General features: G+C 45.9%; 4 protein-coding genes across 6 annotated transcripts; 3 read left to right on the top strand and 1 right to left on the bottom strand.

The window, feature by feature from the left end:
• Positions 1 to 929: 929 nt before the first annotated feature.
• On the top strand, positions 930 to 4,421 carry fgf8b (fibroblast growth factor 8b). The gene is made up of 5 exons (XM_068729016.1): positions 930 to 1,178; positions 1,265 to 1,301; positions 1,899 to 2,079; positions 3,552 to 3,658; positions 3,891 to 4,421. The coding sequence occupies exons 1-5, from the start codon at positions 1,120 to 1,122 to the stop codon at positions 4,185 to 4,187; spliced, it is 681 nt and encodes a 226-aa protein (XP_068585117.1). The 5' UTR covers positions 930 to 1,119; the 3' UTR covers positions 4,188 to 4,421.
• Positions 4,422 to 6,551: 2,130 nt separating this feature from the next.
• On the bottom strand, positions 6,552 to 9,910 carry dpcd (deleted in primary ciliary dyskinesia homolog (mouse)). Of its 2 annotated transcripts, none has more exons than XM_068729018.1 (7): positions 9,716 to 9,910; positions 8,735 to 8,866; positions 8,088 to 8,168; positions 7,888 to 7,988; positions 7,599 to 7,732; positions 7,334 to 7,436; positions 6,552 to 6,822 (listed from the first exon to the last, which is right to left on the bottom strand). In XM_068729018.1, exons 2-7 carry the CDS (start codon positions 8,796 to 8,798, stop codon positions 6,718 to 6,720), a joined length of 588 nt encoding a protein of 195 aa, XP_068585119.1. In that variant the 5' UTR covers positions 8,799 to 8,866; positions 9,716 to 9,910; the 3' UTR covers positions 6,552 to 6,717. The 2 variants fall into 2 exon arrangements, with proteins under 2 accessions (XP_068585119.1, XP_068585118.1); XM_068729017.1 differs by having other exon boundaries at positions 7,864 to 7,988; positions 9,716 to 9,909.
• On the top strand, positions 9,047 to 13,298 carry LOC137886519 (DNA polymerase lambda-like). The gene is made up of 9 exons (XM_068729008.1): positions 9,047 to 9,072; positions 9,736 to 9,890; positions 10,024 to 10,321; positions 10,523 to 10,634; positions 10,756 to 11,097; positions 11,228 to 11,401; positions 11,537 to 11,665; positions 12,324 to 12,492; positions 12,582 to 13,298. Exons 1-9 carry the CDS (start codon positions 9,053 to 9,055, stop codon positions 12,941 to 12,943), a joined length of 1,761 nt encoding a protein of 586 aa, XP_068585109.1. The 5' UTR covers positions 9,047 to 9,052; the 3' UTR covers positions 12,944 to 13,298.
• Positions 13,299 to 13,618: 320 nt separating this feature from the next.
• LOC137886524 (WW domain binding protein 1-like) lies at positions 13,619 to 25,676 on the top strand. Of its 2 annotated transcripts, none has more exons than XM_068729012.1 (4): positions 13,619 to 14,008; positions 18,745 to 18,847; positions 21,440 to 21,601; positions 22,628 to 25,676. In XM_068729012.1, exons 1-4 carry the CDS (start codon positions 13,922 to 13,924, stop codon positions 23,455 to 23,457), a joined length of 1,182 nt encoding a protein of 393 aa, XP_068585113.1. In that variant the 5' UTR covers positions 13,619 to 13,921; the 3' UTR covers positions 23,458 to 25,676. The 2 variants fall into 2 exon arrangements, with proteins under 2 accessions (XP_068585113.1, XP_068585114.1); XM_068729013.1 differs by lacking the exon at positions 13,619 to 14,008 and adding an exon at positions 17,140 to 17,338.
• The last annotated feature ends 25 nt before the right edge of the window (positions 25,677 to 25,701 follow it).

Raw genomic sequence — 25,701 nt, 5'->3', positions numbered from 1 at the left:
GAAAACCATTATGTGTCATGTGTTCACATGGAATACATATTACTTACATATGTAGGATGAAAAAGTACATCACGGTCTGTCCTGAGGGACCACCAAACAACCTCTAACCTGCAGTCAGAGAATAAGTTAATGTAACTGTAGATTTTCTTAAGTACAAGCCAGGGAATGTTTCCATGTGGACAATTGTGCTTAGAGAAAACCTGCAGATTGAGCGTGGATGAAGATGTGCATGAATGTGAAGAAATGCTTAGTTGTGCTGAAGATATGCTGATATTTCTGTGTGGATCTAAGCCACAAATAAGCTCCTCTCTTCATACCGTCTTGTTTTATTATACATTCAACTCATCGATGGATTGTGTGTTTGTGGATTTGAGAGCAAATAGGTGGAGGCAAAGTGTTTTAATATGTATTCAGTTTCAAATTGGCTGCAGCTCGAACGCTCCGCCTGCTCTCGCAGAGGATATTGACTTTCCCGCAAGTTAAAGTATTTAAATGTGGAGAGAGACAGATGCTGTGTGCGGACTGGAGGCGAGCACGAGAGACACACGTGTGGGAGGAAGGCTGACGTTGGACTTTTACTATCTGTGCATCTTTTGGAGCGACAGCTGTGGCATCATTGCTCTGACTCTACATCAGACCAATAAAGCCGTGTCGCTACTCGTGGGATTCATTCAACTTTGAAGAGAAAAAAAAAATCGTATTTAATCACTCAGTCGTTTTCACAGCGCGAGTCTGACCGCGGATGTGTAAAGATCCGTGCGTAAAACTGCTCCCCACTGCGCTGCTGCAGAATGTCAGAGAGGCTGTTTTCGGCTTCAAGCGTGAATCTGGAGCTCCATCACTGAGAGAGTGACTGACGCAGAGAGTTTCGCTGGAGGTGGTTTGGTGACAGCGACGCCGGGACTTTTAGTTTTGGATCGGCACCGCAGCAGCCCTTACATCTTCTGGACTTTTGACCGTATCAGTCGCGTGGATCCGGTACCTGCGTGTGACCCCGGCCGTTTTGGATCTCTTAATTGTCACGGCTATGTCACAAGAGGGGGATACAAGTGAGCTGAAATTCCCACCAGGAGGAACTTTATTTCCGAGAGCTTCCAGCACCGAATCAGTGGAGTATTCATGAAGCAATATTTGAACTATTACAAGATGAGGCTGAGAACATCGAGGTTAGGCTATCTGTAAGTAGAGAGGCGCAGACAGAACAGTATGTGACTCATTTATTACAGGTTAGATGTTCTAATTGTTTTCTCTTCTTTCCCCGCAGGTTACTTCAGTTCACGGCGCTTTGCTTTTACGCGCAGGTAACTCATATTTTCACTCCAATAAAAAAAAAGCATGAATGTTGCGTAAAGTTCTATAATTAAGTGGGTAAAAACTTAACAGGTATGCAGACGCCGCGCTAAGCGGCTCACGGTTCAGCGTCTCTACATCTGCAATGGGCTGCAATAACAATGACAACATTTTATTATGAGTGCTGGGGCAATTGGCAACAATTCAAACATCTTGAAAAGAGGTAAGCTGCAGCCTAAAGAGTAATTGTTAAAACACATGTGGATGGAGAGCGGCTGAAATGAGAAAAAAAGAAGTCAAGAAGGGGTGAAAGATCATCGGTGGTAAAAACAACCTATGAGAGGGAAATGTCATCCCCTAAGGGACCGTGAACGCGTCTCCACAAATATACTGTAGGCCTGCATGTACAAATAAATGAAAGAGGAACGAGCAGGATGTATTATTGATATGCGCTGACTGTGGGCCTGGGCCTCGGCACTTTCACTGGCACGCTTTAGTCTCCTCGCTTCTTATTTTTTTCCTGGGTTGTAAAGTTAAAAAAATAACCTGCGACATTAAAAAAAAAGTCATTTCATATTTGGTGACGTGTGTTTTCTATCGTCCGACAGAACACTGTGCAGTCCCCTCCTAATTTCAAGCACCATGTCACCGAGCAGAGCCGGCTGTCGGACCGCATGAGCCGCAGGTTGACGCGAACCTACCAGCTGTACAGCCGCACCAGCGGCAAACACGTCCAGGTCCTGGCCAACAAGAGGGTCAACGCCAACGGAGACGACGGAGCGGTGCACGGTAGGAAACACAAGAGACACGGGTCCATGTCAGACATGTTCATAATTACATAAAACACATTTCAGTGTCTATTTAAATACCAGCCAGTAGCGACATATCCCAACAGTTATTGATGGAAATATTCAGAATATCGCGAGAATATTAAGTAATTATCTTTTGAATGTTTTGATAAAAAGCATAGCAACAGTTTTAGGCTCTCTGACATTTACGCATAATTAAATATTTAAGTAGTTTTATTTTAAATAGCGCGTGTGAATCTTTTCAGCGAGAGCACTTTTTATTGTCTTTGGAACGATGAAGAATATTAAACATAAAGCCCCGGTGTGTTATTGCCAGATCAGTCCAGCCCGATGACAGCTACGGGTCGTCCTCTCTTACATTTCAGTGCTTTTAAACAATAAAAAATGAAACGTGTTCACGTTACAAACACGGGGATTGTTTAAATCCAATGGCGCGTGGGGCGGTGTTGAAAAGCAGTAAAAAAAAAAAAAAGATGTGGTTTTTGGCAGCCTGCGGCAAAATGTTTGAGCCAATTGAAACAGTATAGGAGCGATGGTAAACACCGGCAGTGGTGCCATCCTTCACGGCCCTAGGAGATGATTTACTCCGGTAGTGTGTGTACTTTAGTCCTTCACACCTGCTGTGATGGACTTCAGGGCTTTGCTTCTAGCAGGGAAACTGTCTTAAAGTCAAAGAGAGCAGAAATCCTCTCACAGAAAGGGTTTTGGTGAGCCGAGCCATCTTTCCACCTCCACCACCTCCACCACCACCATCATCCCCGAGACGCGTTTTATGAGGACTTTTCATTGCTTTACAACTCAATGTATGACTCAATTTATAAGGAGCGCTGAAGTCAGCATCTTCACTTTATACCTTTTCCTCTCCTTGCCTCTCCTGTGTGCTCTTTTGTCTTTTTAATGTCTCGGCCTCTACACACACACACACACATACACACACACACACACACACACACACACACACACACACACACACACACACACACAGAGGGAGAGAGAGTCGCTCATGCACACATTGGCTTCACATCCTAAGTGGGTGTCACTCTTGTAACCGGCCCAAATCTGACCGCTGCTCTGTGCTTGTGGCCGTGTCTCTGACCGCAGTGTTCTCCCTCTGCTTCATCCCAGCACAGCGTTTACAGACGTCCAACAACCATCGCCGTGCACAATCACTATCATTTGGTGCTATTTTAGAAGGCGTGCACGCTTTGTTGAAGGCGTCTAAACTGGACCGTAAAAGGGTTCAGAGTGATTCTTCATGATTCTGTGTCGCTGCTCATGAAAAACCATTTGACGACACTTAATGATGACATGATGTAATCCCAGTTTATTGCAGTCTCCACCATACATCGGGGATATATGTGTCTCACACACTGTAGCATCGTAGTCTGCATGCCTGCACCGTGTCAGGACTGTGTCTCCTCTTTACTTGTGATCCGTTTTTTGTCCGTGCAGCTAAACTGGAGGTGGAGACGGACTCTTTTGGGAGCCGTGTTCGCATTAAAGGGGTGAAGACGGGATACTACATATGCATGAACAAACGGGGGAAGCTGATCGGCAAGGTAATCCCAGATTCATAGAGGCTGCTTTTTGTTTGTTGCTTGGAAATGTTAGTCCAGATTTGCAGTTTTTGGTGACACATTGTTGAGACACAACGGAGGCCAGAAGAAATGAGATTTTGTAGATGTCTCTGAGCGGCCCTCTCCAGGTTTCAAAGGGTATTTCTGTCTGGAATCGCTTCCTGGGAGTCGTCCAACATACCTCAACTTCTCCCACTCTCTTTCTCTTTCCCAGCGGAAAGGTCGAGGCAAAGACTGCATCTTCACCGAGATTGTTCTGGAAAACAACTACACGGCGCTGCAGAACGCCAAGTACGAGGGCTGGTACATGGCTTTCACACGCAAGGGCCGTCCGAGGAAGGCCTCCAAGACCAAGCAGCACCAGAGGGAGGCCCACTTCATGAAGCGTCTTCCCAGGGGCCACTTGCTGAGCGAGAGGAGACCGTTTGATGTCCTTCCTCTCCGTGTCCCCGCGCACCCTTTGAGCAAGCGGACTAAACATTCCCATCACCAGCGCTCGGGGGGCCGCTGAGCACTGAAACCACTGAGGGAGAACTGTGGACGGACCCGCACAGAAGAACCACTACAAGGGGGAACAAGTGCTCTCAGAGAAATTAACTTTTACAGTCAAGTGCCCATACACGTCTCGCCTCAATTTGTGGACTTTGTGTAATTCTTTGTACTGGATTGTATGTAACCATTGATTATCTAATCTGCTAGTTATTTCCAATTCAGACAGATTGTAGGAGAGATTTTTACTAGTGGAATCGGGTGGGGGAGAGGGTGGGGTGGGGTGGGGTGGGGGTGGGTGGGGGGGGCAGTTTAAGCACAAAAGAGCTCAACAACACTTTCATGAATGAAAACCTCTGATTAGAAGTTCAGGAGCTCAGCAACAAAGAATGTTTAAAATAGAAGTGAGGACAATGAAGCTCGACCCGGCAGCTATCTGTGGACCTTCTTGTGGTTGCAGCGTCAGAGTCTCAGTTGACACGCTGCCCTGCCTTCAGGAGGCCGTTCTGGAGAACTTTTAACCTGTTTTTTTTCTACATATATGAATATATTTTTACTGTAAAAATGTAAATGAATGATGGAAATATTTATTGTAGAGTGTATATTAAAACCACTAAAGAATCAGTTCACAAGCTGCGAGGCTTTTCTTTCTGTGGTTGTTTGGGGACGGAGTAGCTAGCATACGTTGCTGGTTACCCCCCAAAACTGTTGTTTTGTTTTTTTCTTCTTCTCCAAGCTGGAGACCCAGATAACTGAGGGGCAATATCTGTGACAGGCTACTGAATTCAATGTGCTCAGCAAGTGAGACTTGGGCCTGAATGGCCCGAGCTATGCATTAAAAGCGATGAGGTCAGCCCACCATTTTGGCCCAAACAAAGGTTACCACCATGTAGTTGCATTTCTCACGATCGCACACCGTAACCCTCTGATCAAATGGGCTCTTTGTGAAACCTCATATAAAAGGGCATGTTATACAATAGTGGGTTCGAATAATAACACGAGGAGGGGTCAGTTATCAAAAAGAAGCCAGTCACACAGGGAGGGGTAAGGGGGGCTGGAGGGGGGGGGGGGGAGGTTTGCGGAGAGGGAGTTGAAGGGTTGCAGAAAAAGCACCGGGGCCTGTGTGGCAAAATGTGGCATCGGCTGAAAGAGGGGGAATGGCTGGGAAGAGGCATTCGGGAATGAAAGGGAGGCAGAAAAGAAACCCTCTTCCCAGAAGCAGTTGAGCATGACCGTCAGAGGCCAAACGACAGGGGAGGAAGAAGACCCCGAACAGAGGGACCCGGCCGCTCTCACACTGCATAAGCTGGACGTCCAATTTGTTAGTTGCTGTTTGCTTGAATTTGTTTTGCCAGCAGCTGGAGCTTTGCACAGCAGACTGTAAAGCATTAAACTAAATAACCAAAATGAAGACTTCAGAGTGAACGCTCGGTGTTCTGCTCAGCTGTCGGCCTTTTCTTACAAGATGTATTTGAGTAGTTTCAAGCATGTGTGAATGCATTTTTAACAAATGTTTAAGAAAAAAAAAAAAAAGAGTCGCTCACAGGAATATGCAAAACAACAGGACAGGCGGTGTTCAGACGGTGTTCAGACTGTGTTCAGACTGTGTTCTCGTACTGCTTTTCCTTCCATCTGCAGGAAGACAAAGAACAATAGTGAGACCGACCTGTGGTTCTGTCTCTGCTTCTTACACTTTGCTCTCTGGGTTTGGACAAGTGGTCAAAAATGCACGGAATCACAAGGTTGAAACAAGCTATATTTAAACGCCATTGTCTCTTTTAAAACAGAAGTGTTGTTGTTTTTGATCCACTGTCTAAGTATTTCTGACCGGACAGAGTTTATTTGTTTTTAACCGAACTTGGTGAAAAAGTAGAGAAATATGAAGCACAAGTCTTTCTTCTTCTGCACACGTCACACATAAGGTGCGACTGCTGCACACATTTCTAGCTGGTGTCTAGTGTGTAGTTCTAGCAGGAGACCACAGAGTCAGAACGTCCTTTTGTTGTAAAGAAATACAGTAACACTAGCTTTGCTCGCTAGAAAGCAGAGTTTCAGTAATGGCTTTCAGGGTGGCCCGCTACATGCAAGGAACATGAGGGTATTCAGTTAACACAAATGGGATGTGCTCGTAACAGCGACCCTGGAACCAACGGGGACGAGGCATTGTGTGTTTTGAGTGTTTTACAAGGACATCAATGGAAGGTTATGTGACCCCCATCAAAATCGCTCCCTCGTAGGTTTGGTAACGAGAAGTACATTTAATTGATACTGTTGTGACACAATGAAACTTTTTTTCTGTGCAAACAATTAAATATGTATATAATATAAAGAAATAATTTGGAAACACACTCATGGATCAGCTACAGAGTTTATAAATCAGGTTGTGAGACTTAAAACACATTTGTAATACATTACATAGAATATGTCTATGACAAATTTAAACAATAACCATTTTAATAAATGAACCCCAATAAGTAAACACAATTAGACGCTATAAAGGCACTGTTTAGAGGCAACGCTGAACCCTCCTCTCTCGCTCCCACAGTCCAAATTCACTGAGTTTTGCAGTCAACATCCCCTCCGCCGGTCCCCTTCAGCTGCTTCAGCTCCTTCAGTAGCTCCTGCTCAAGGGTTAAGATCTCCTTGGGTTTCTTGTACTGAGAGAGAAGAGAGAAGAAAAATAATTACTTCAACATTCTCCCCGTCCGTCTCTCTCTCTCTCTCTCTCTCTCTCTCTCTCTCTCTCTCTCTCTCTCTCTCTCTCTCTCTCTCTCTCTCTCTCTCTCTCTCTCCTGCAAATCCCTCACGGTAATCCTGTTGAAAGAGCATGCAGTATGTAAAGCAATTATCACAAAAAGAGCAATCGTTGACGGCGTAACAAATATTGCTGGAAAGTCAAAGACTCAGGACTGAGTGACGGGTGCACAGAAGAACACCTCCAGTATAAAATAGAATATAAATAAACCCGTCTGTATCTAATCCTCATGAAATGCTTTAATAGTAAGAACAACTTTCACAGATACTTCTGAAACTAATTGGACTGCTAAAGTTAAACTATTAAATTGTTAGAAAACAACCTATGATGCGTAGATCTGTATATTAAAGCACTGGGCAACACAACATTAACGCTATAGATCCATTTCTTTTTCATTGTTGTGTAAAACTTACGCTGACAATTAACGTGTTGTTGGCGTGAGTGAAGCTGAGGGCGGAGTTGTCCAACGGCAGCTGACTGCGATCTAAATCAGTGATGCTGAACTTCTTATAATACCTGGGGGGACATGGAGAGGATGTCACAGGGTTACCACACTACTGCATAGACACGAATGCATTGTAAACAGCGCCATCTATAGGGAGGACACGAGGAGTACATGCAGCAAGCTTGCAGCAGGAAGGTGGGAAAGAAAGCCCCTGTGTTTTCATGCATATTTACTTTTTGTTTAAGGTTTTTATGATGACGCATCGGTCCGACGGCTCCACGAAAACACTAAAGACGTCTTTGGGGAAGGGAAGGTTGCGAACTCTCCACTGAAAGCTGGTCTTCGTGTCTTTACGCAAGAACACAGGCTGTGGAGACGAGACACATTCAAATCCATTTAACACACATTTGCTCGTGTTTTTCTGAACTGAACTAAAACAAACAAAAGATGGTTTCAAGAGGACTTCTGAAGTTATAGAGACCATGAAGGAGAACCCACATTGGAGCAGTTTTCCTTGATCACCTCCAAATCTGAAGACGGGACGGGGCCTGAGAGTGGCTCCCCGACCTCTACCTCCCACTGGCCCTGAGCTCCAAGTGTGCTTTTGTGACGCCACTTCCGTACTGAAAAGTGCCAAACAATTTTATAACATACATAAACTTATGCCCCTAAAAGTCAGAACACCAGCAGCTCCAGGTGTTTGTGTGAAACCTGTTGCTTACCAATGAGCTCATCTGTTTTCAAGTCGTACTCCTCCGTCATTTCCTTTCCGTCTGTAAAGAGGAAGTGGATCTTCCTTTTTCCTGGTGGTGCAATTTGAAAAGATTTTTCATACAAAAAAAACAACAGAATACTATATTATAATTACACAAGGCAATGCTACCAACAGAGTATTACATGTGACCCCTTCTTATATTAGTAAGCAATGAATTAAACATGTCTTTCATTTAACAAACTACAATATTAATGCATTTCTGCTGTAGATGTAAACCAGCATGGATGGACACAGGGCTGTGTCAGAGACGATAACAGCAACGTAGAGCAGACTCGTTGATTAGAGACGCCTCACAGTTAGAGAGATGCTTAACTAGTAAAGACAGCCACAGTGTGGGCTAACTTACCTCTCTGTTAGGTCGATAGTGTATTATAACTCGCGACGGGCTGTTGGCACATGTTGAAGTATGTTTTCACGTCTATTTGTGTTACCACGAGACGTGTAACATGCTACAGGGCGAGTTGTGTCACCTGCTTTGTTGCCTATGAGATATAATGTTAGCTGGAGAGCTAGCTAGCAGCCTGAGTGAATGGATTGTGACTAACGTCAGGTAAAGAAGGCTGGAGAGTTCACTGGTGTCTGTGCGATACTCACCGTCGTGTATCAGAGCTGTTTTCTTTGAGGATTTTAGGATATCGAGCCAGCTTTCATCAGCCATGTTTCTGTTGCACGAGGACACTTCCGGAGTCAAACCGTAACCACAGCAACCGAGGTTTAATACGCAAACTAAATAGATCATAAATTATAGAATTAATACAACAATGAAAGCGTAAACGTTACTATCACAACCACGATGTAGTAACAGGTGTAATATGTAGGTTTTGAGGTATGATTCAAATGTAAAAACATTTTTAGAAAACTAAACACAATTGACCCGGAAGTGAAACTATCAGTTGTTCACTTCCTGTACGTATGGTCCCGTCTGATCAGGGGTAAGAAACCGAAACACAAGAGTTTAAAGAGGGTTTTCTGCCTCAAATATACAATTATATTTGGATATGTTCGAATTAACTAATGCGTAGTTTAAATATTAAGTGAAAAGTCGAAGCGGCGCTCACCGTTTGCCGTTTATCACGTTAGCGCGCGCTAAGGGAAAGTAGGCGAGCTAACGCTAACGCATCATTGCGGCATCATAGATTATTATTTTCTCACTTAACTAGTTATCTACACTAAGCACACGCCGAAACAGCTCCCACGCGCTGCTATTGTTGTACATAAATATAATACAATGTACTCCCTACAGTGTAAAGTACACATACACGTTGAACAATGACGTGAAGTAGGAAGTAACTGTACGAGAAATGTCCTGTTTTGTACTAACTCAGCTGTAAGATAATCGAGATAACAGGTTTAATGGCACAAAGTACATGTACTTATACTTATGTGTATATATATATATATATATATATATATATATACTTATACTGACATTTGCACTACACTTACATACTCAAACACTGTCAGAATTCATATATTTTACTGCACAATTAGTAATACACAGTTTAGGTTCCAGATTTGTGTGTGTGTGTGTGTGTGTGTGTGTGTGTTACAAAGTTATAGATGACTCAATAATACCTCTGTTCTCTTTGTCACAGGCCACCAGCGCCCCCCATCACCCCCCCTTCAGGAAACAAGATGGAGCCTCGTCACGGGATCATGAAGGCCTTTCCCAAAGTCAAACGAGCTAAAGTGTTACAGGGAAAGGATGCACCGCCGGTAAAGAAGAGACCTGAGGAGTTTGAGATCACAGGTTGTTAGAGTGTGTGTGTGTGTGTGTGTGTGTGTGTGTGTGTGTGTGTGAGAGAGAGAGAGAGAGAGAGAGAGAGAGAGAGAAAATGCAACATTTTTGCTTAGTTGTAACACGTTCTTCTCTTCTGGCCCAGGAAGCACGTTTGATGGTGTCACAGTGTACATCCTGCCTGCTGCTATAGGGAGTGCCAGATGCCAGATCTTTCAAAGACAGATTCTGCAGAATGGAGGACAGACGGAGAGTTCACTGTGTCCCGGTGTCACTCACGTTGTTGTGGACGACAACATGGACGGTGTCAGGGCGCTGCGCTTACTACAAGTGGATTGTGTGCCCCCTGGAGTCCAACTGGTGAAATGCATGTGGTTGAGCTCGTGCATCAGTGAGAAACAACTGCTGGATGTTGACAGCTACAGCCTTCTGCTACCCAACAGGTTAATGACCTAATAGAGCTGTTCTACTGTTGTATCTGTATCTCAGGATGAGTCCAGTGCTTGTCAATACACTACAGAGTATTTTCACTTGTACGTCACATTTACCGCTTAAAATGTGTTGACACGGAGACGTCAAATATATGTTAGAAGATTCAGTGAGTCATCAGTTTTATAACGTCTTTTGATGTCCTCCCCACTTAGAGAATCTGAAACGCGGCATGAAAATATGAAAGAAGAGCTGCTGAAAGTCAAGCCCGCTGACGAAGCAGAGCCAGCGCTGGATCAGAGCGAGCAAGAGAAGACCAAAGACATGGTAGGTTTAAGTCCCGGGTACAGGTTTGACAGGTTCTGCAGTCTTTCAGTTAGTCATCATTTGAACACATGAAAACAACAATCTGTGTGTTCTTCAGTTTAACATTACATTTGACTCTCAGACAGTTCCAGACACTAAAGAGGAAGAAGCGCGAGGGGAAGAAGATGGGGTCTTGCAGAGTGACCTGGAAGCTCTCCTCACTGGCCAGCACCCCAAAGACGAGACTCCTGGCCCCAGCCTAGACCCCGGTCCGGACTCTGCTGCTCAGAACGTGGTCTCGGGGAAGTGGGTCTGTGCCCAATCCTCTCAGTCCAAAACTAATAACTTCAATAAACACATCACAGACAAACTAGAAGTGCTGGCCAAGGCCTACACAAACCAGGGGGACAGGTGGCGGGCGCTGGGCTACTCCAAGGCCGTCAACGCTCTGAAGAGTTACCACAAACCCATCACCTCACATCAGGTGATGCACATGCTTTTATATCACGTTTGTACTGTCAGTAATCTGTATAGTTGTTGGGTATATACAAGTGCACAGATTGTTTTGCGTATGTATTCCTTTTTGAATCAGAACTTGTTTTCGTGTGTTTTAGGAGGCTTGTCAGATCCCAGGAATCGGTAAACGCATGGCCGACAAAATTGACGAGATCATGGAGAGCGGTCACCTGCGGAAGCTCGACCACCTCGGGGAGGCTGTGCCAGTGCTGGAGCTGTTCACTAACATCTGGGGTGCAGGAACTAAAACCGCACAGCTGTGGTACCAACAGGTAAGACGCACACACACACACACACACACACACACACACACACACGCACGGTGAATCAAAATACCGCAGGCATTCTTGAATTGAATGTGACTTCAAGCTTGGAGATTTCTTTAAAATGTTATTTTTGTCTTTTAGGGCTTTCGCACATTGGAGGACATCCGCACAAAAGCCCACCTGAGCAACACTCAGAAGATAGGACTGAAGCACTACGATGACCTGTTAGACCGCATGCCCAGAGAAGAGGCAGCAGCCATAGAGGAAGTGGTAATTGCGTCTTTCATTCGTCGCAACATCTACACGCCTCATTCTGCGACGACGACTGAAATACGTCGGCGTCTTTCGCCACTTTAATGTGTTTATTCACACATAGAGGTGAGGTATCGCCCGATTAACCCTCTGTACTTTTGAAACAGAAGGCTTGAAGAAGGAAACGGTGTGTGTCAACATTCCTTGACTGCTTGTTAATGGTAAAACCAGACCGTGTTCTCACAGAGAGGAGCGTCCCAGAGGGTAAAACTAACTCTAGAAACCTAAAAGAAGTAGCCGCGTCTTAAGTTAGCCAGATAGCTGTTCACTCCGGAGCGTTGAGTACGGCGCTAGTTGTTCTCATATTGCATTACCTGCACTTTCTTTTTCCTTCAGAGCTGCCAGAGAGAAAGTGCACATTAGATAGATGACTAAAGCATGTGTGCTCCCTCAGGCTTGTCAAAGTAATAAGTGATGCTTTAGCGAGCCTACCGCCCAGTGTTTTGGCTGGAAACGGGTAAAAGCTCACTTGTTTGCCGGCGGCACCGTAAAGACAAGAGAAGCTACAGAGTAAACGCTGCTTTTCTATCATTGAGAAGCCAAATATTGTACAAAGCCTCCATCGCTGTCGGTAGATGATGGCCTATATGACGTGTTTCTCTGGGTGTATGTGCAGCTGAAGGAGGCTGCCCAGGCCATCGACCCGGGCCTGTTGGCGATGGCGTGTGGCTCCTATCGTCGGGGAAAGGCCACGTGTGGAGATGTTGACGTACTCATCTCTCATCCGGATGGCAAGTCCCACAAGGGGGTTTTCAGCAAAGTGTTACAGAGCCTCCATGACAGCGGTGAGCTCCGTCTTCTGTCTCATGTCTTATTCTTACCTTTTCGTTGTCCTGAAGAGAAACCTAAAACACACCAACGCTTTATCTCTCAGGGTTTTTGACGGACGACCTGGTGAGCCACGAGGAAAACGGCGAGCAGAAGAAATACATGGGTGTGTGCCGTTTGCCAGGACCCGACCGCCGCCATCGCAGGCTGGACGTCATCGTGGTGCCCTACGACGAGTTCGCCTGCGCTCTCATGTATTTCACCGGGTCGGCGCACTTTAACCGCTCCATGAGAGCCCTGGCAAAGACAAAAAGAATGAGCCTATCGGAGCACTCGTTGAATAAAGACGTGGTGCGTCGGGGGAGCTTGAAGGTTCACGCCGGCACTCCGTTCAGCACACCGACAGAGAAGGATGTTTTCAGTCTGATAGGCATACCGTACAGACGGCCTCGTGAGAGGGACTGGTGAGCGTTCACCGATCACAATGTGTCCGGCTTTATCGAAACTCATCGTGATGATGATGATGATGCAAACTTTAATTATGCTCAAACAGACAGTTTTATGGATGTTTTACTGCTCCACAGATCATGCAGGAGCCCTGCTTTACTTGAATGCTAATTTTATTCCACACATTAAACACTTTGGGTTCACTCAAATGCAAAACAACTTATTTTCTTACTTATCTCTAGTTATATAAGATAAGAAACATGAGATGTTGCACGTTGAGTGAACCGGGCCTTTTAAAGACATTTTAACTTAAATGAATTTTGACTGTATATTTTATGACGGATGAGTAATGGTAATAAAACATATCAAAGGGTGACGTCTGATCTCTTCCTGTGTTTTCCTATGAACACATTGGTTGTTGTTTACAGTGTGAACTGGCTTGTAGACTTGAGACACACTACATAACTCGGTACGAGGTTAATAGTTAATGAGGAAAAGAGAAGACTGTCTTCTGAACGTCGTGTTCTCATAAACTCGAGAAGGGGAACCCAGGGAGACAAGTCCGTGCACGAGAGACGCACCGATCAGCGATTGGTCGATCTCTTCCCAGCTGGCCGGGCTCTCCAATCACGCGCCAGTCCGCAAAAACCAGAGGCGATCCACGCAACTAAACGCCCATCACGTTGCGCACATGGATCGGGTCGAGGTGACCACGCCACACCCAACGGACCGAGGCAGGGTGCCTGTGCCGGGGGAGCGGCTTGTGTAACAGCTGTATCGTTCCAGTGGCACCGACGGTCAGCCAGTTTGCGCCAGCGGCACCGCGCCTCGTTGACATGCCCAGAACGCAGAGGAGGCGGCGCACGCAGCGGCCTCTCAGCGCGACAGGGGCCGCGCAGTAGTTGAGGAGAACCGGGGGGGGACACACACAGTTTTGTTGAATAATCGGCGGTTTGCGTGTGTGTGTTTCTGCCGAAGCTGTGGCTACTTTTGCGAGGAATGAGAGGCGTGAGTTCGGCTCTGACAATGGGACTGTTTCTGCACGCTGTCGGCCCTGTCACCCCCACCGAGCCCGCAGCAGACCGGGTAAGTTGAGGCTGAGCAGTCAAAAACAAGACTCTCTCTCTCTGTCTCTCTGTCTCTCTCTTACACACTCACCCCCTCTCTCTCTCTCTCTCTCTCTCTCTCTCTCTCTCTCTCTCTCTCTCTCTCTCTCTCTCTCTCTCTCTCTCTCTCTCTCTCTCTCTCTCTCTCTCAGGGCTGTTAGCTAGCTTGTTACCCGGCTAAGTTAGCAAACTATCCAGTCCTTGGCTTATTAAACATCACGTCCGGTCATTCGAGCAGCAAAGTCGCTTATCGTTTGACGTTGACTTACTGTAACTTGTACTGCGCTGTCAACAAAGATGCTAGCACGCTGGCTGAGCTCGGTAGCTAGCTGCGATAGCTAACCCTAACCCTAGCTAGCGTCTGTGAAGGGAAAACGGACACTCGTCGGTCGGGGCCTTGCTCTCTTGTGTTTACGGTAAAGTTGACATTTTACCCACGAGCGAGCTGCATAAACAAAACCAAACCAAAAAGCAGTTATTCAGGTATGAGTACAGATACACAGTCACACATAGCACGTTCTGGTGCAGGAGCCATGCTGTAAATAGTTAGTTAATGAACATAACAGTTTTTCTGTGTCATTCTCAGTGTTATTATCATTTACACTTATTAAAGGACCCCGTCATCAAGTCACACGTTAATACGTTTTAAGGTGTTTGTTACAATGTATCGATGTGTCACGTGTGGTGCAGAGATCCAGGCTTCCTTCTTTCATCTCCACGAGTCACACAGATGCGCACCTCTGCATGAAGATAACGATTCATGTGAGGATGTTTTTGGGGAAAAATGATTGTTCAACTCACTGTTTCAGTCTGTGAATTCACATGTCAACCTCAGAGGAGATAGAAGTGAGCTTTAAATAACTATCCTCTCTCAAGTTGAGCTGTGTAGGTTTGTTTAGGACACGATGAGACACAGTCAGTCTAACCTGTAACTGTGTTTTTGCAGAGCAGCAGATTCAGCACCATGTTGCATCTAGTTTGACTTATGGAGCACGAGGAAAGAGATGCAGCAGCAGCAGCAGTATTCTTGCGTCTGCATTTTTTTGCTGATTACACTCAAGAATGCGTCAGAACTACTTTTTCATGAGCTGGACTAAATAGATGCTCATGATAGTCTAGCTTCAGGACTTCCTTGACGTCCCTATCTCTGGAGACAGTACAAAAGCACAGCTTTGATTTAACTTATCAGTTAATACCCGTATCAGCACTTAATCAGTCCTTTCATATATGAGATATCACCCCGTATATGAATATGTATACGATGCCTCTGAAGGTTCACTGCGAACACCTCAAGGCACAAAGAGTCGCAAACTTTTGGACTAAATCCAGTTCTAATTGTGGACGCGTGCGATGCCACGTGCAGTGTCTGTAATCTGTCATCTATCAAACCACGCCTGTGAGCATGAAGCACAGAGTTATGAAGCACATATTTGCAGTTCGTTGTCATGTGTTGGTGCTTGTAGGGCCGACTGGAAGACGAGCGTTACGTCATGTGGCCCTGAGCTACATCTGCTGTTTGCATTCAGCCCTCTAGGATTTCACACAATACAGAGTCAGCTGTATGTTATCTGTGTCACGGTGTTATAGTAACCGGGGATCACTTCACGACTTCATGATTAACAGTCTTCATCAGCGGCTCACAGCATGAATGATCCGCTCCGCTGTACAGTCGCTGTTCTACTTTAGTCCCAAAACAAACACTTCAGTGAAAGTCTCCACAGCTTCTGAGTCTCTTTACATATCTGTGTTTCTCACCTACAAGAAACAAACGCTGGCTGTTGTTTGTCGATACTTTGAGTTTGTAAAGCTGAGTTAACTACTACGGTCATAAAAGCCTACACACACACACACACACACACACACACACACACACACACACACACACACACACACACACACACACACTCTCACCTTAAACACATAAACATTGTTTTGTTTTGTCTCATTTCTTCATCCATTTTCAAATTTGATGTTTTGTACATTTCATATAATACCGCTTAGTGCAAAATCACTTAAATCAAGTTTTAAAAGTCTTCTTTTCTTCACATAAACCTTCTCAGCTGATCTGCATCGTTATTGCATTAACATCTTTGTCGTCTTGATGACTATGAAACCGTTCTTTGTTGCAGGACACGGTAATAAATAAGGGCTCAGCGAGGTCGTTCTGTGCATCAGATAGTCCTGCAGGCCTCGTCTCAGTGGATCAGCTGTACCTGTGCCGTCTCAGTTCACTAACAACCGTTGACGCTCGTCTCCAGTAAGCGTAGTTCAACCGTTCTCATTTCAACAGCTTCTCATTATGAAGGTTGATCATTTTCTAACGAGAGCGATCGTTTCTGGGACGGTAACCAAATCTCCCGTTAATCTGCCGGTGCAGCGAGAGAGAGGTGGATGGCTTCTTTTGTTGCCTGTTTGGATGGGAGACGGAGGAATCTGCTTCGTCCAGATTCTTCGACTTGGTCACCTACATTTTGTTCAGGGTCAGCTGTTTTTGATTGACGTTCTGTCGCCTCGTTCATTCTGTCCCAAACAAACTAGATGCTTATCGGGTATTAAATTGCAAACGTGGAGAGCACGTGGTGGAGAGTCGTCGGTGGAAACAGCCGAAGCTATCGGAGACAAAGTGGAGGAACAGAACATCATTTGTTTATTACACAGTCAATTAGAGTCCTCTGTGTCGGGGCGGTCGTGTTGATAAGGAAACAGCTGTTCAGGAGAAACTCCTGTTTGAGGTTTGAGTTCCACATTCAATGATGTCAGCGGTATAGTTTGTGCTGATCTGGTGCGTATGACAAATCGTTCCTGTGTAACTGCTCTGTCTTTGCTTCCTCTGTGCATTTCTTGCCGTTCTCTCCGGGCCTCACACACACACACACACACACACACACACACACACACACACACACACACACACACACACACACACACACACACACACACACACACACACCCTCTCACCGCTCTGTGCGCCTTATTATCATGCGGCGGCCCAGCTAGGAACTTGCCCTCCGCTGCTGCTTGGAAATTTCCGTAGAACAATCCTCACCCACTGTTTGGGGCTGGATTGGAGTGGACTGAGGGTGTGTGCGTGTGTAGTGGAGAGAGAGAGAGAGAGAGAGAGAGAGAGAGAGAGAGAGAGAGAGAGAGAGAGAGAGAGAGAGAGAGAGAGAGAGAGAGAGAGAGAGAGAGAGAATGTTTGAGAGCTGTTTGACTTCTTTTGTGGGATAATGACCCGTGAGTTTTGAAGGACGTTTCTGGGATTTCTGGACCCTGGATCATCATCATGCCTCACGGTCTGGGACCTGCGCTGGTAATCTAAACTCTCCCTCTGTAGAACTTTGGCTAAGCTAATCATTAAGCTGATCTAGAAGAACACATCTGAGGGATCTTGCTGGAGAAAGCCCACAGAGCTTTTTTTCTTGACAGGATTTAGATTACAGCATGCGGATCTATCTGTTCACATCACCGTCTCGTCCTTTAACAACTCGACCCGTTCACGGGTACTGTTAGTGAGGTCGTTATAGCTTGTTATATTTACAGCTGAGACCTGTCACAGATTGTTTGGAGTGGAGACGAATGATGATTTCATTGATTTTGGACATAAGTGGACTTTTGAGACTTCTGGTGATGAGGTCTCGGCTAAACTTTACGTTTAAATGATGCGTCAGATCTGCGGTAACGTACTGAGGGGTTTCCTGCTGCCTGAGATTCACACAGTCGCACTTGATATGAGCCTTAAACACTGGTCCAGAGCTGTTATCATTATTCTGAAACAAAGATCAGAGCTAGTACATGTACAACATGAAGGGCTCATGTTTCAATCGTACATGCTAGTCTGTTTGTTGTCATAAAGAAACAATGAACAACCTGCAGAACCCTTTAGATCAGATAAATAACATCATAGGTCTTCTTCACAGGAAGACGTGTTGACGTGTCGCAGTAGGAAAGGCGATGGTGTAAATGATGATTTATAATTAGAGTATCTTCAGACCACGTCCACACTACTACGTGTCCATTTTAAGACGCATATCTTTTGCTATGTTTACGCTGAGCGTCAACGCTACGCCGGAGTTTCAGAGCACCGGAAAAACGGAGGAGTTTAGAAACTCCGGGGTTTCAGGGCCCAGGTGTTGTGCATGCGGTCTCACTGTCCCTCTGTCCCTCTGTCTCACTGTCCCTCTGTCTCTCTGTCCCTCTGTCTCACTGTCCCTCTGTCTCACTGTCTCTCTCACTGGGGAACTTAAATAGAAGGGAAAGATTGTCAATGTCTGCTGTGCTCTTTGTACTGTGTGACAAAATGCAAGCAAAAGAGGCGGACCCTCTAGAAATGATTCAAGAAAGCACCATCAGCTGTAACAATTTAGTGTAGCATGGTGTGTGTGTGTGTGTGTGTGTGTGTGTGTGTGTGTGTGTGTGTGTGTGTGTGTGTGTGTGTGTGTGTGTGTGTGTGTGTGTGGACTTCACGTTGATCAATTCACAGATTTGCGTTTCCTCTGGCGATGCCCAGCGTTCCTGTTGATCAGTGTAGAACACAGAACAAACGTAATCTCACCCTGTGTGAGTCAAAAGCACAGGCCTGAGACCCGGTGGGGGGGCTCTGTTGGTTTTGTTTCATTGGCGCTGCGCGGCGTAACCCGACGCCTCCAGTGTTGTCTTTAAGTCCAGATGTTGATCATACGTTCCTGTGTTGAAGGTGCGACTGCTTCTCTGTTGCAGAGCCTCCTGCACTGTGAGGGCGTGAACAACCAGAGCTACGTCTGCGAGTCCGGACACTGCTGCGGCAATTCTCAGTGCTGCAGCTACTACTACGAGCTCTGGTGTAAGTATCCCGCCTCTACTTCACCTCTCACCTCACAGGGGGGGTTAAACTGTAGCAACACAACGTGGGAACACAACCCATTTATGTCGCCACACCTCCACCCTCTGCTGTCCAGAGATGGGACGAGCTGAACAAGTGGCCTCCTCGGTAGAAGAGCAGAACCCTATTTAGCTCCTACAGGCTCATCGGTACCTTCTTACTGATGAAGTACAGACACCACCACGTCAGGCTCAAAGCAGACATGAAGCCTCCGTCACCTGGTCTACATTTAGCTCCAGGTGAAACGCACACAGCAGCATCATTTGTTTCCAGTGCTTGCAATCCACAATTACAATCAGCGAGTGTAGTTTAGTTTAGTTTTTCCATTTGGGTTGAGAGTGTATTGAGACCGTGTGCTGATGAGCAGAGGAAGGTGAAGTTCAGGAACAAAGAAGCACGTAGAGCTGAAAGAGCGGCTCACCTTCTTCCAGGCTCATCGGCCTCAACACCAGATCCCACAAGCTCCCTTTAAAAGGATCACACAGAAGTTTAAAGTCATGCGAGTTCCTCTGCAGTGGCTCCACGATGTCAGCTGCTGACAGACGGGCTCGTGTCACAGATTAGATGTGGAGATCAGTGAGACGATCAGCAAGTGCACCGCTACACGTCAGTGTGTCGAGGTTTAATTAAGCCCGGTCCAGGAGGAGAGACCCGGGTACAATGAGCAGCACAGCAAAAGACAGATCCCCAAACGGGGAAACACTGACCCACAAAACATAGTGAGTGAACACTGAATACGGTGAAGGAAGTCATACAACAAGATTGAGGGGCTTTGTGTGGAAAGGCCCGGTGGTGTGACCTGATCATCCCCGGCTTGGATCCAGCCCAGATTTCAATTTTGGACTTCAAATGGTGACATCAGACGCTGAGATGGTGTGCAGGATGTCGTTCTCCCCAGCGAGCAGAGAGGGTTCATCCTCCAGGTGGGTGAAACGTACACCGACCCATAAATGAGCAGCGTTTGAAATAATGTAACCTTCATTTGAAAGGAATTGTAAGTCGTTTTATACGTCTATTCATTTCAGATGCTGCTGACGATGATGTGTTTGGGGCTACAGAGTTGCGAGCTGGACATCTGATGACCAGCTGAAGTTTGACAAAGTCTACACAGATGAACACATGAAACATGCTTCCTAGATCAGGGAATGATTTCGTTGCAAGGAGGTTCAGTCTTTGGTTAAAGTAAACCGTATGTTTAATGGAATCACAAACACTTTCAGTCATACTCTTTTATTTGGGTAAAACAATCCGCAGCTCTTAACTTGTTGAATGTCATGTATCAGCTGTACCTCATTACCATATCTGATGGTAACATGACGTGATGTTCTGTAAGGACGTGTGTAAATTCAGCATTAAATCTCTTTCTTTACGAAGGCTGTGTTTTCTTGAACAGTCGGTGACAGCGTAGCCTCATCTGTTTCTCGAGGCAGTCGTGGAATGTGACCTTTTGAGCGTCGCCGTCTAATCTCTATGAACAGATTCCGCAATCGTGGCGTCGCAAAAGAGGCGGAGCTCATTGGCCGACATACAACGGAGGACGTCGGCGGCTACCGTCCTCAGGAGGACGTAGCTTTTTATTGGTCCAGAAGTCTTGTCCCGGGTAACCGCTGGCTACACCGGAACCCAATAAATGTATCCCTCTGCCCCCGTCAGCCACCGAATGAGCTTAAAACATTTCAGACGAATGCATTCGATCCCTGCCTGTTTATTAATTATTATTATTATTAAGCTACTTCTGTCTTCAGTCAGTCGTCTCACGTGTAGATGATATTCAGATACAATCATCTTCATGATCAAATGCACATGTCTAACATGTCACTTTCTCTGTAGCTGGATTCCAACCTATTTGGCATAATGTATGATCTGTTATTACTGTATGTTGTGTTGTTATCTGTGTCCGTTGAGGGAGGTTCTGTTCTGTTAAAAATGCTGAGTTGGTAAATCTCAGTGAGCGCTCAGCAGAGATGCTGCAGAGCTTACACTCTTATTTCACAGAGGAACAGGCAGCCTGGCCCTGTGGTTCTTCAAGTGAGGTTCCCTAATTGTCTTTGTGTCGACGCATTTATTTTAAACACGCACACCGAAGCCAGTTTTTGCTCCTTGCTGCAGGATTCCAGATAATACAATCTAGAAAATAACGCTTTAGTAGAGAATTAAGGACTTCATGTCATGTGGAAAAGGCACAGGTTGTTCTTATTCAGTCACTTTGTGCCGGGTTGTTTTTATCTCAGTGCGTTTCTGTAATTCTATTTTATTGCTACAATACTCCCAAGATTTCAACATTTTGACATTAAGGGCTTCTGTTATTTCTTTGTGTCAGAAACATTTACAAATGTCTCCCAAAGTGAGACAGCAGACGGCTCAGAGGTCAGCGTGTGTGCTGATGTGTATGGAGTTTGTATTCCATACATTTCATAATGCAACACGTACCAGTATGGAACCAGATGTTTGATCAGGAACTTTAATGTGACATCACCACCAGCCGGTACAGTTAAACCTCATGGATCTAGTTGTAAAGCCAACGTGACGGTGTTGACCTTCCTCTCGCCTCAGGGTTTTGGTTGGTGTGGGCGATCATCTTCATTTTGAGCTGCTGCTGCGTGTGTCACCACCGCCGCACCAAACACCGGCTGCAGCAGCAGCAACGGCAGCACGAGATCAACCTCATCGCCTACCGCGAAGCACACAACTACCCCTCTGTGCCCTTCTACTTCAGTAAGAGCTACCGCACACACACACACACACACACACACCATGATGACTAAACCTGATGTGGAGCTTTGTTTGGGTTGTGTGCACTTCTAACTATTTTAACTAGGAAGTGAGCACGGTGTCATTTTTCTCACGAGTTTACATATTTGTTCATGCAGGTTGGCTTATCATTGTCAAATCAGACCTCCTGGTCAGAATCTCAGCTTTATATCCACATTGATGAAGTAAAGTATTAACAGTTTGTCTGGTTTATTCAGGGGAGGTCTTTCTCCTATCTCCTCCAAACATATTAGGGAGGAAAAGAATGGTCACCCTGCACACATTAATCCTCTTCTTTGTTCGTTTTGTCGAGCCGAAGCACTTCTTGGTACCCAGCAAACACAACGTCACACTGGTGCACACAGCACATGATGTGTTTAGTCACAGATATACATTCTTTCGGCCTCCCAGCTGCAGTGTCTGACTCTCAGTGCTCCTGTGACAGGTGCAGATGTAGTCCAGTAGCTTCCTTTCTCGAGAGAACTCGGGGCCGGACTCTGGATTAATCTTTTTCAAGAATTTCTAATCGGCAGTTTTCTAGTTACATCAAACTAAGGAATTTAAAGCGACAAACAAAGCGGTGGTCCTCGGCTCAAATGTAATGTTTGCACTGACATGTATCTCTGGTTTCACACAGCGGCAGAACCTTCCCTGTTTGCATGCCCCAGTTTTCAGGAAACGGCCTGCATTGCTCTCTTGGTACCTCACCAGTGTTGCAACACCATCTCGCACAGCGCTGCGCCGGCCTTCAGCACCGAGTTGACCCAGAAATGAGCTTGTTTTGTCACATTGTTTCCCCCTATTGCTTTGGGAATGTTTGAATGGTGGTCTGGGAAGTTCAGTGAGGTCTCGCTGAAATGTGTTGGGGTCAGGCGGCGGTGTTTATTTGAAGGGAAAACTAACCCGTGTTCGTTTTGCTTGCCCTGTAAAACGTATAAAGTTGTGTACATTTTTCGCGCATTTGCAAATGTCTGGTTTTCTTCTCTTCAGGGTTTCTGCCCAACTACCTCCTGCCCGACTACGAAGAGGTGGTCAACCGGCCGCAGACTCCTCCCCCGCCCTACAGTGCCTTACACACTGGCCCGTCCTCTGTGGCTTCGAGCCCGCTGGCTCATGAGCAGCAGGAGGGACACTGTCCAACCATCCAGTCCACTCCGGTGCCCCCGGTCTCTGACACTCTGTGTTGCAGACCCAGCATAGAGGAACCACAAACCCCCACCTTAGACTTAAGGCCAAAGCCCGACAACAAGCCCCTGCAGACGGCACAAGAGTCGGGCATGATACTGCTGTCAGATGGGCTCAACAATAGGGAGGGACTCACCGGCCAGGAGAAAAGAAGTGATAGTGGGGACGACTCCTGCAAGGACCCGCTGCTGAAGGACCTGTCGGAGGGTTCTGCTGAGGACAAAGATCGACTCCCCAATGGAAGGAGGAGGCGATTCACGGGAGACTCTGGGATTGAGGTGTGTGTGTGCGGCACACGTGGGAGCAGCGGTTTTGGTGGAGCTGGAGGGACAGGCCAGGAAGGCAAGGAGTCGAGGGAGCTAGAGAGCCTGCTGGGGCGCGAGGGAAACGAGGAGGAGGAGGAGGAGGTGGGCGACTTCTGCGACAGCTGCGGCCATCGAGCCTCCTTCGCTGTGGAGGAGGAGCAAGCGCTGGACGGGCCGGATAGGCGGGTCGCACGTGGGTCGTTGGGACCTCCTCAGCCGGCCCACCAGATAGGCAGCGCCTCGCTCCACCCTCCAGTGTGCCTCCTCCTCCACACCATCAACGAGCAGGAGGGGCCGCACCACAGCACCAGCACTGAGCCACAGGGCTGAGACGACGTCACACAGGGAAGGGGAGAACACTTGAGACGGAGCATGGAGGCCTGTGCTTCTGTATCCGAGCAAGTGTTCTGTGTCGAAGTACTTCCTGAGTGAGTATTTTATGAATGTGTGCGTCTTTGATAAAACAGGTGTGGGAGCAGGAAGTGGAATCTGCACTCAAATGACTCCACACACTGGAACAGTGGCCTTAACCTGTGTGTTTTGGGGTTATGTTTGGGCAGTCCAAGCCCTTTACAAGCCTGTGGCAAATGAGACTTCTCACTCACACACACACACACACACACACACACACACACACACACACACACACACACACACACACACACACACACACACACACACACACACACACACACACACAGAGTCCTTCAGTTTTCCCTCTCTTGCAACGGGAGCTCCTGACTCACAGTGAAAGATTCGATTGTTGAAGCTGTGACGACGGGACGGGACGTCCACTGCTCTCCTCACCGGGTGCTTGCAACAATTCTGGAAAGCCGTTCTCTACGGACACAGAACTACGTAGTAAAACAAAACAAAACGGCAGGAACATTTTGGATGAGTGCAACGTGGATCCACCACAGTGTGTGCTTATGCAAACTGGTACTGTACAGGGACACGAGAACAAGACTCATCATTCTTAAGTGCTTTTCCAGCCATTGAAAGCCGCTCTGCCTTGTGTTGTTTGTTGTTGCTCTCTATCTGCCCCGCTAGTGATAGAGGAGCATATAAGTGCATTTACAGATCGTAATGTGAGGCAGTTCCTATTTTGCACAAAGCGTATTTATCTTTTATAAATGAAGCTTTAAGCTTAAAATAAATCAATAGAACATGCTTTCATTAATTCAGTCTTAAATTGCAGTACAGGACGTGTGTAAGAAATGGACCTCTGTAGATTGTCAGTAACAGATTCACTTTGTACTCATTAGTTTTAATACATGTTTGTAGTACGTGCCTACCCACAAAGAAATGCAGATCTTGATGAACAATGATACGTTTCAGTGAAACTGGGAGACCATGAGAAAGCAGCTGCCAAAAACAAAAGGCTTCGTCGGACCTCAAACTTTTAGTGTCAGCCACTTCGATAGATTACCTTCACCAGCTATACGGTAACATTAACACTCTTTGTTTTTATATTTTCATAGCAGCACTATTTGACCATGCTCTTGTTTTGGCATTCATCAATTAAACAATTATAGGAGCTTCCTGAATGGTCCATTAAGGCTGACTTCAGTGTGTTTTTCACCTACATACGGCGTGTTGATAGTGTGGCCCTCTCCTAATCAATCTGAGAGGAAATGCTCCTGATAGCCTAAAATATGTGTTTAGTGTGTGTGTGTGTGTGTGTGTGTGTGTGTGTGTGTGTGTGTGTGTGTTTTCATCCCTTACTCAACTTTATATGAAGGTAATTGTCCCATAATGTAGCCAACAAAGACCACATAGTTCCAGTGTATGTATCTTGTCAATGCCTTGAAGAGCTTGACTGTTTTGAATCCAAATCGTACAGGAGCTTTAATAAAGTAGATGTTGATTGATGATGAACGTGCCATGGAAAATGCCACTGATTATATTATGAGTAGGAACCTTTTACAACCCTCAAACATTGTAATGTGTGCAAAGCACAAACGTTTCATCCGACTGGTCTCTCAGATTTCTATATCTACCCTGAAACAATAACAGAAGATGTCTCTCAAAAAAACGTCTAGCACAAGTTCAACTGTAACGTGAACTTTCTGTATTTTACATGAAGATGATTGAATCTGAACACATTCTTAAGTGCTTTATATGTTAATGCTCTGTGTGACCTAGAACGTGATATTGTGGTACATGTGGTACCGAGATGAGCTATTTTTTCACATCGGCTAAATCCTTTAAAATAAATATTGGAACTGTAAAAAAAAAAAAAATCCAGAACCACTTTATATTTGAAAATATGTATAAATACTCTGTAACATGTTTGTGAACCAAATAGTTGCTTTCATAACTTGTATGAAATCATTAGCTTTATTGCGATGGACAGATTATTTTTCTTCTCATTATGGGTGTTATGGAGTTGTGTGAAGGGTACGGTTGACTAACACAGGAGATAACTTCTTATCTCTCGTCACCAGTGTCTGTAAGGTGGTTTTGCACAAATGTTCTGATTACAAGCCATTTATTACAACAACCACGCTGGATGTATTTTCAATAAACATGCCCCTTTTTAAATTCAAGCTGACTCATGTGTTGTCGACGCTG

Source organism: Cebidichthys violaceus, unplaced genomic scaffold (genome assembly GCF_023349555.1).
Source record: "Cebidichthys violaceus isolate CVI_PGR_0920_01 unplaced genomic scaffold, fCebVio1.0.p SCAF_44, whole genome shotgun sequence".
In the NCBI taxonomy this organism is placed as follows: domain Eukaryota; kingdom Metazoa; phylum Chordata; class Actinopteri; order Perciformes; family Stichaeidae; genus Cebidichthys; species Cebidichthys violaceus.
This window is presented reverse-complemented; position numbering and strand designations above follow the sequence as displayed.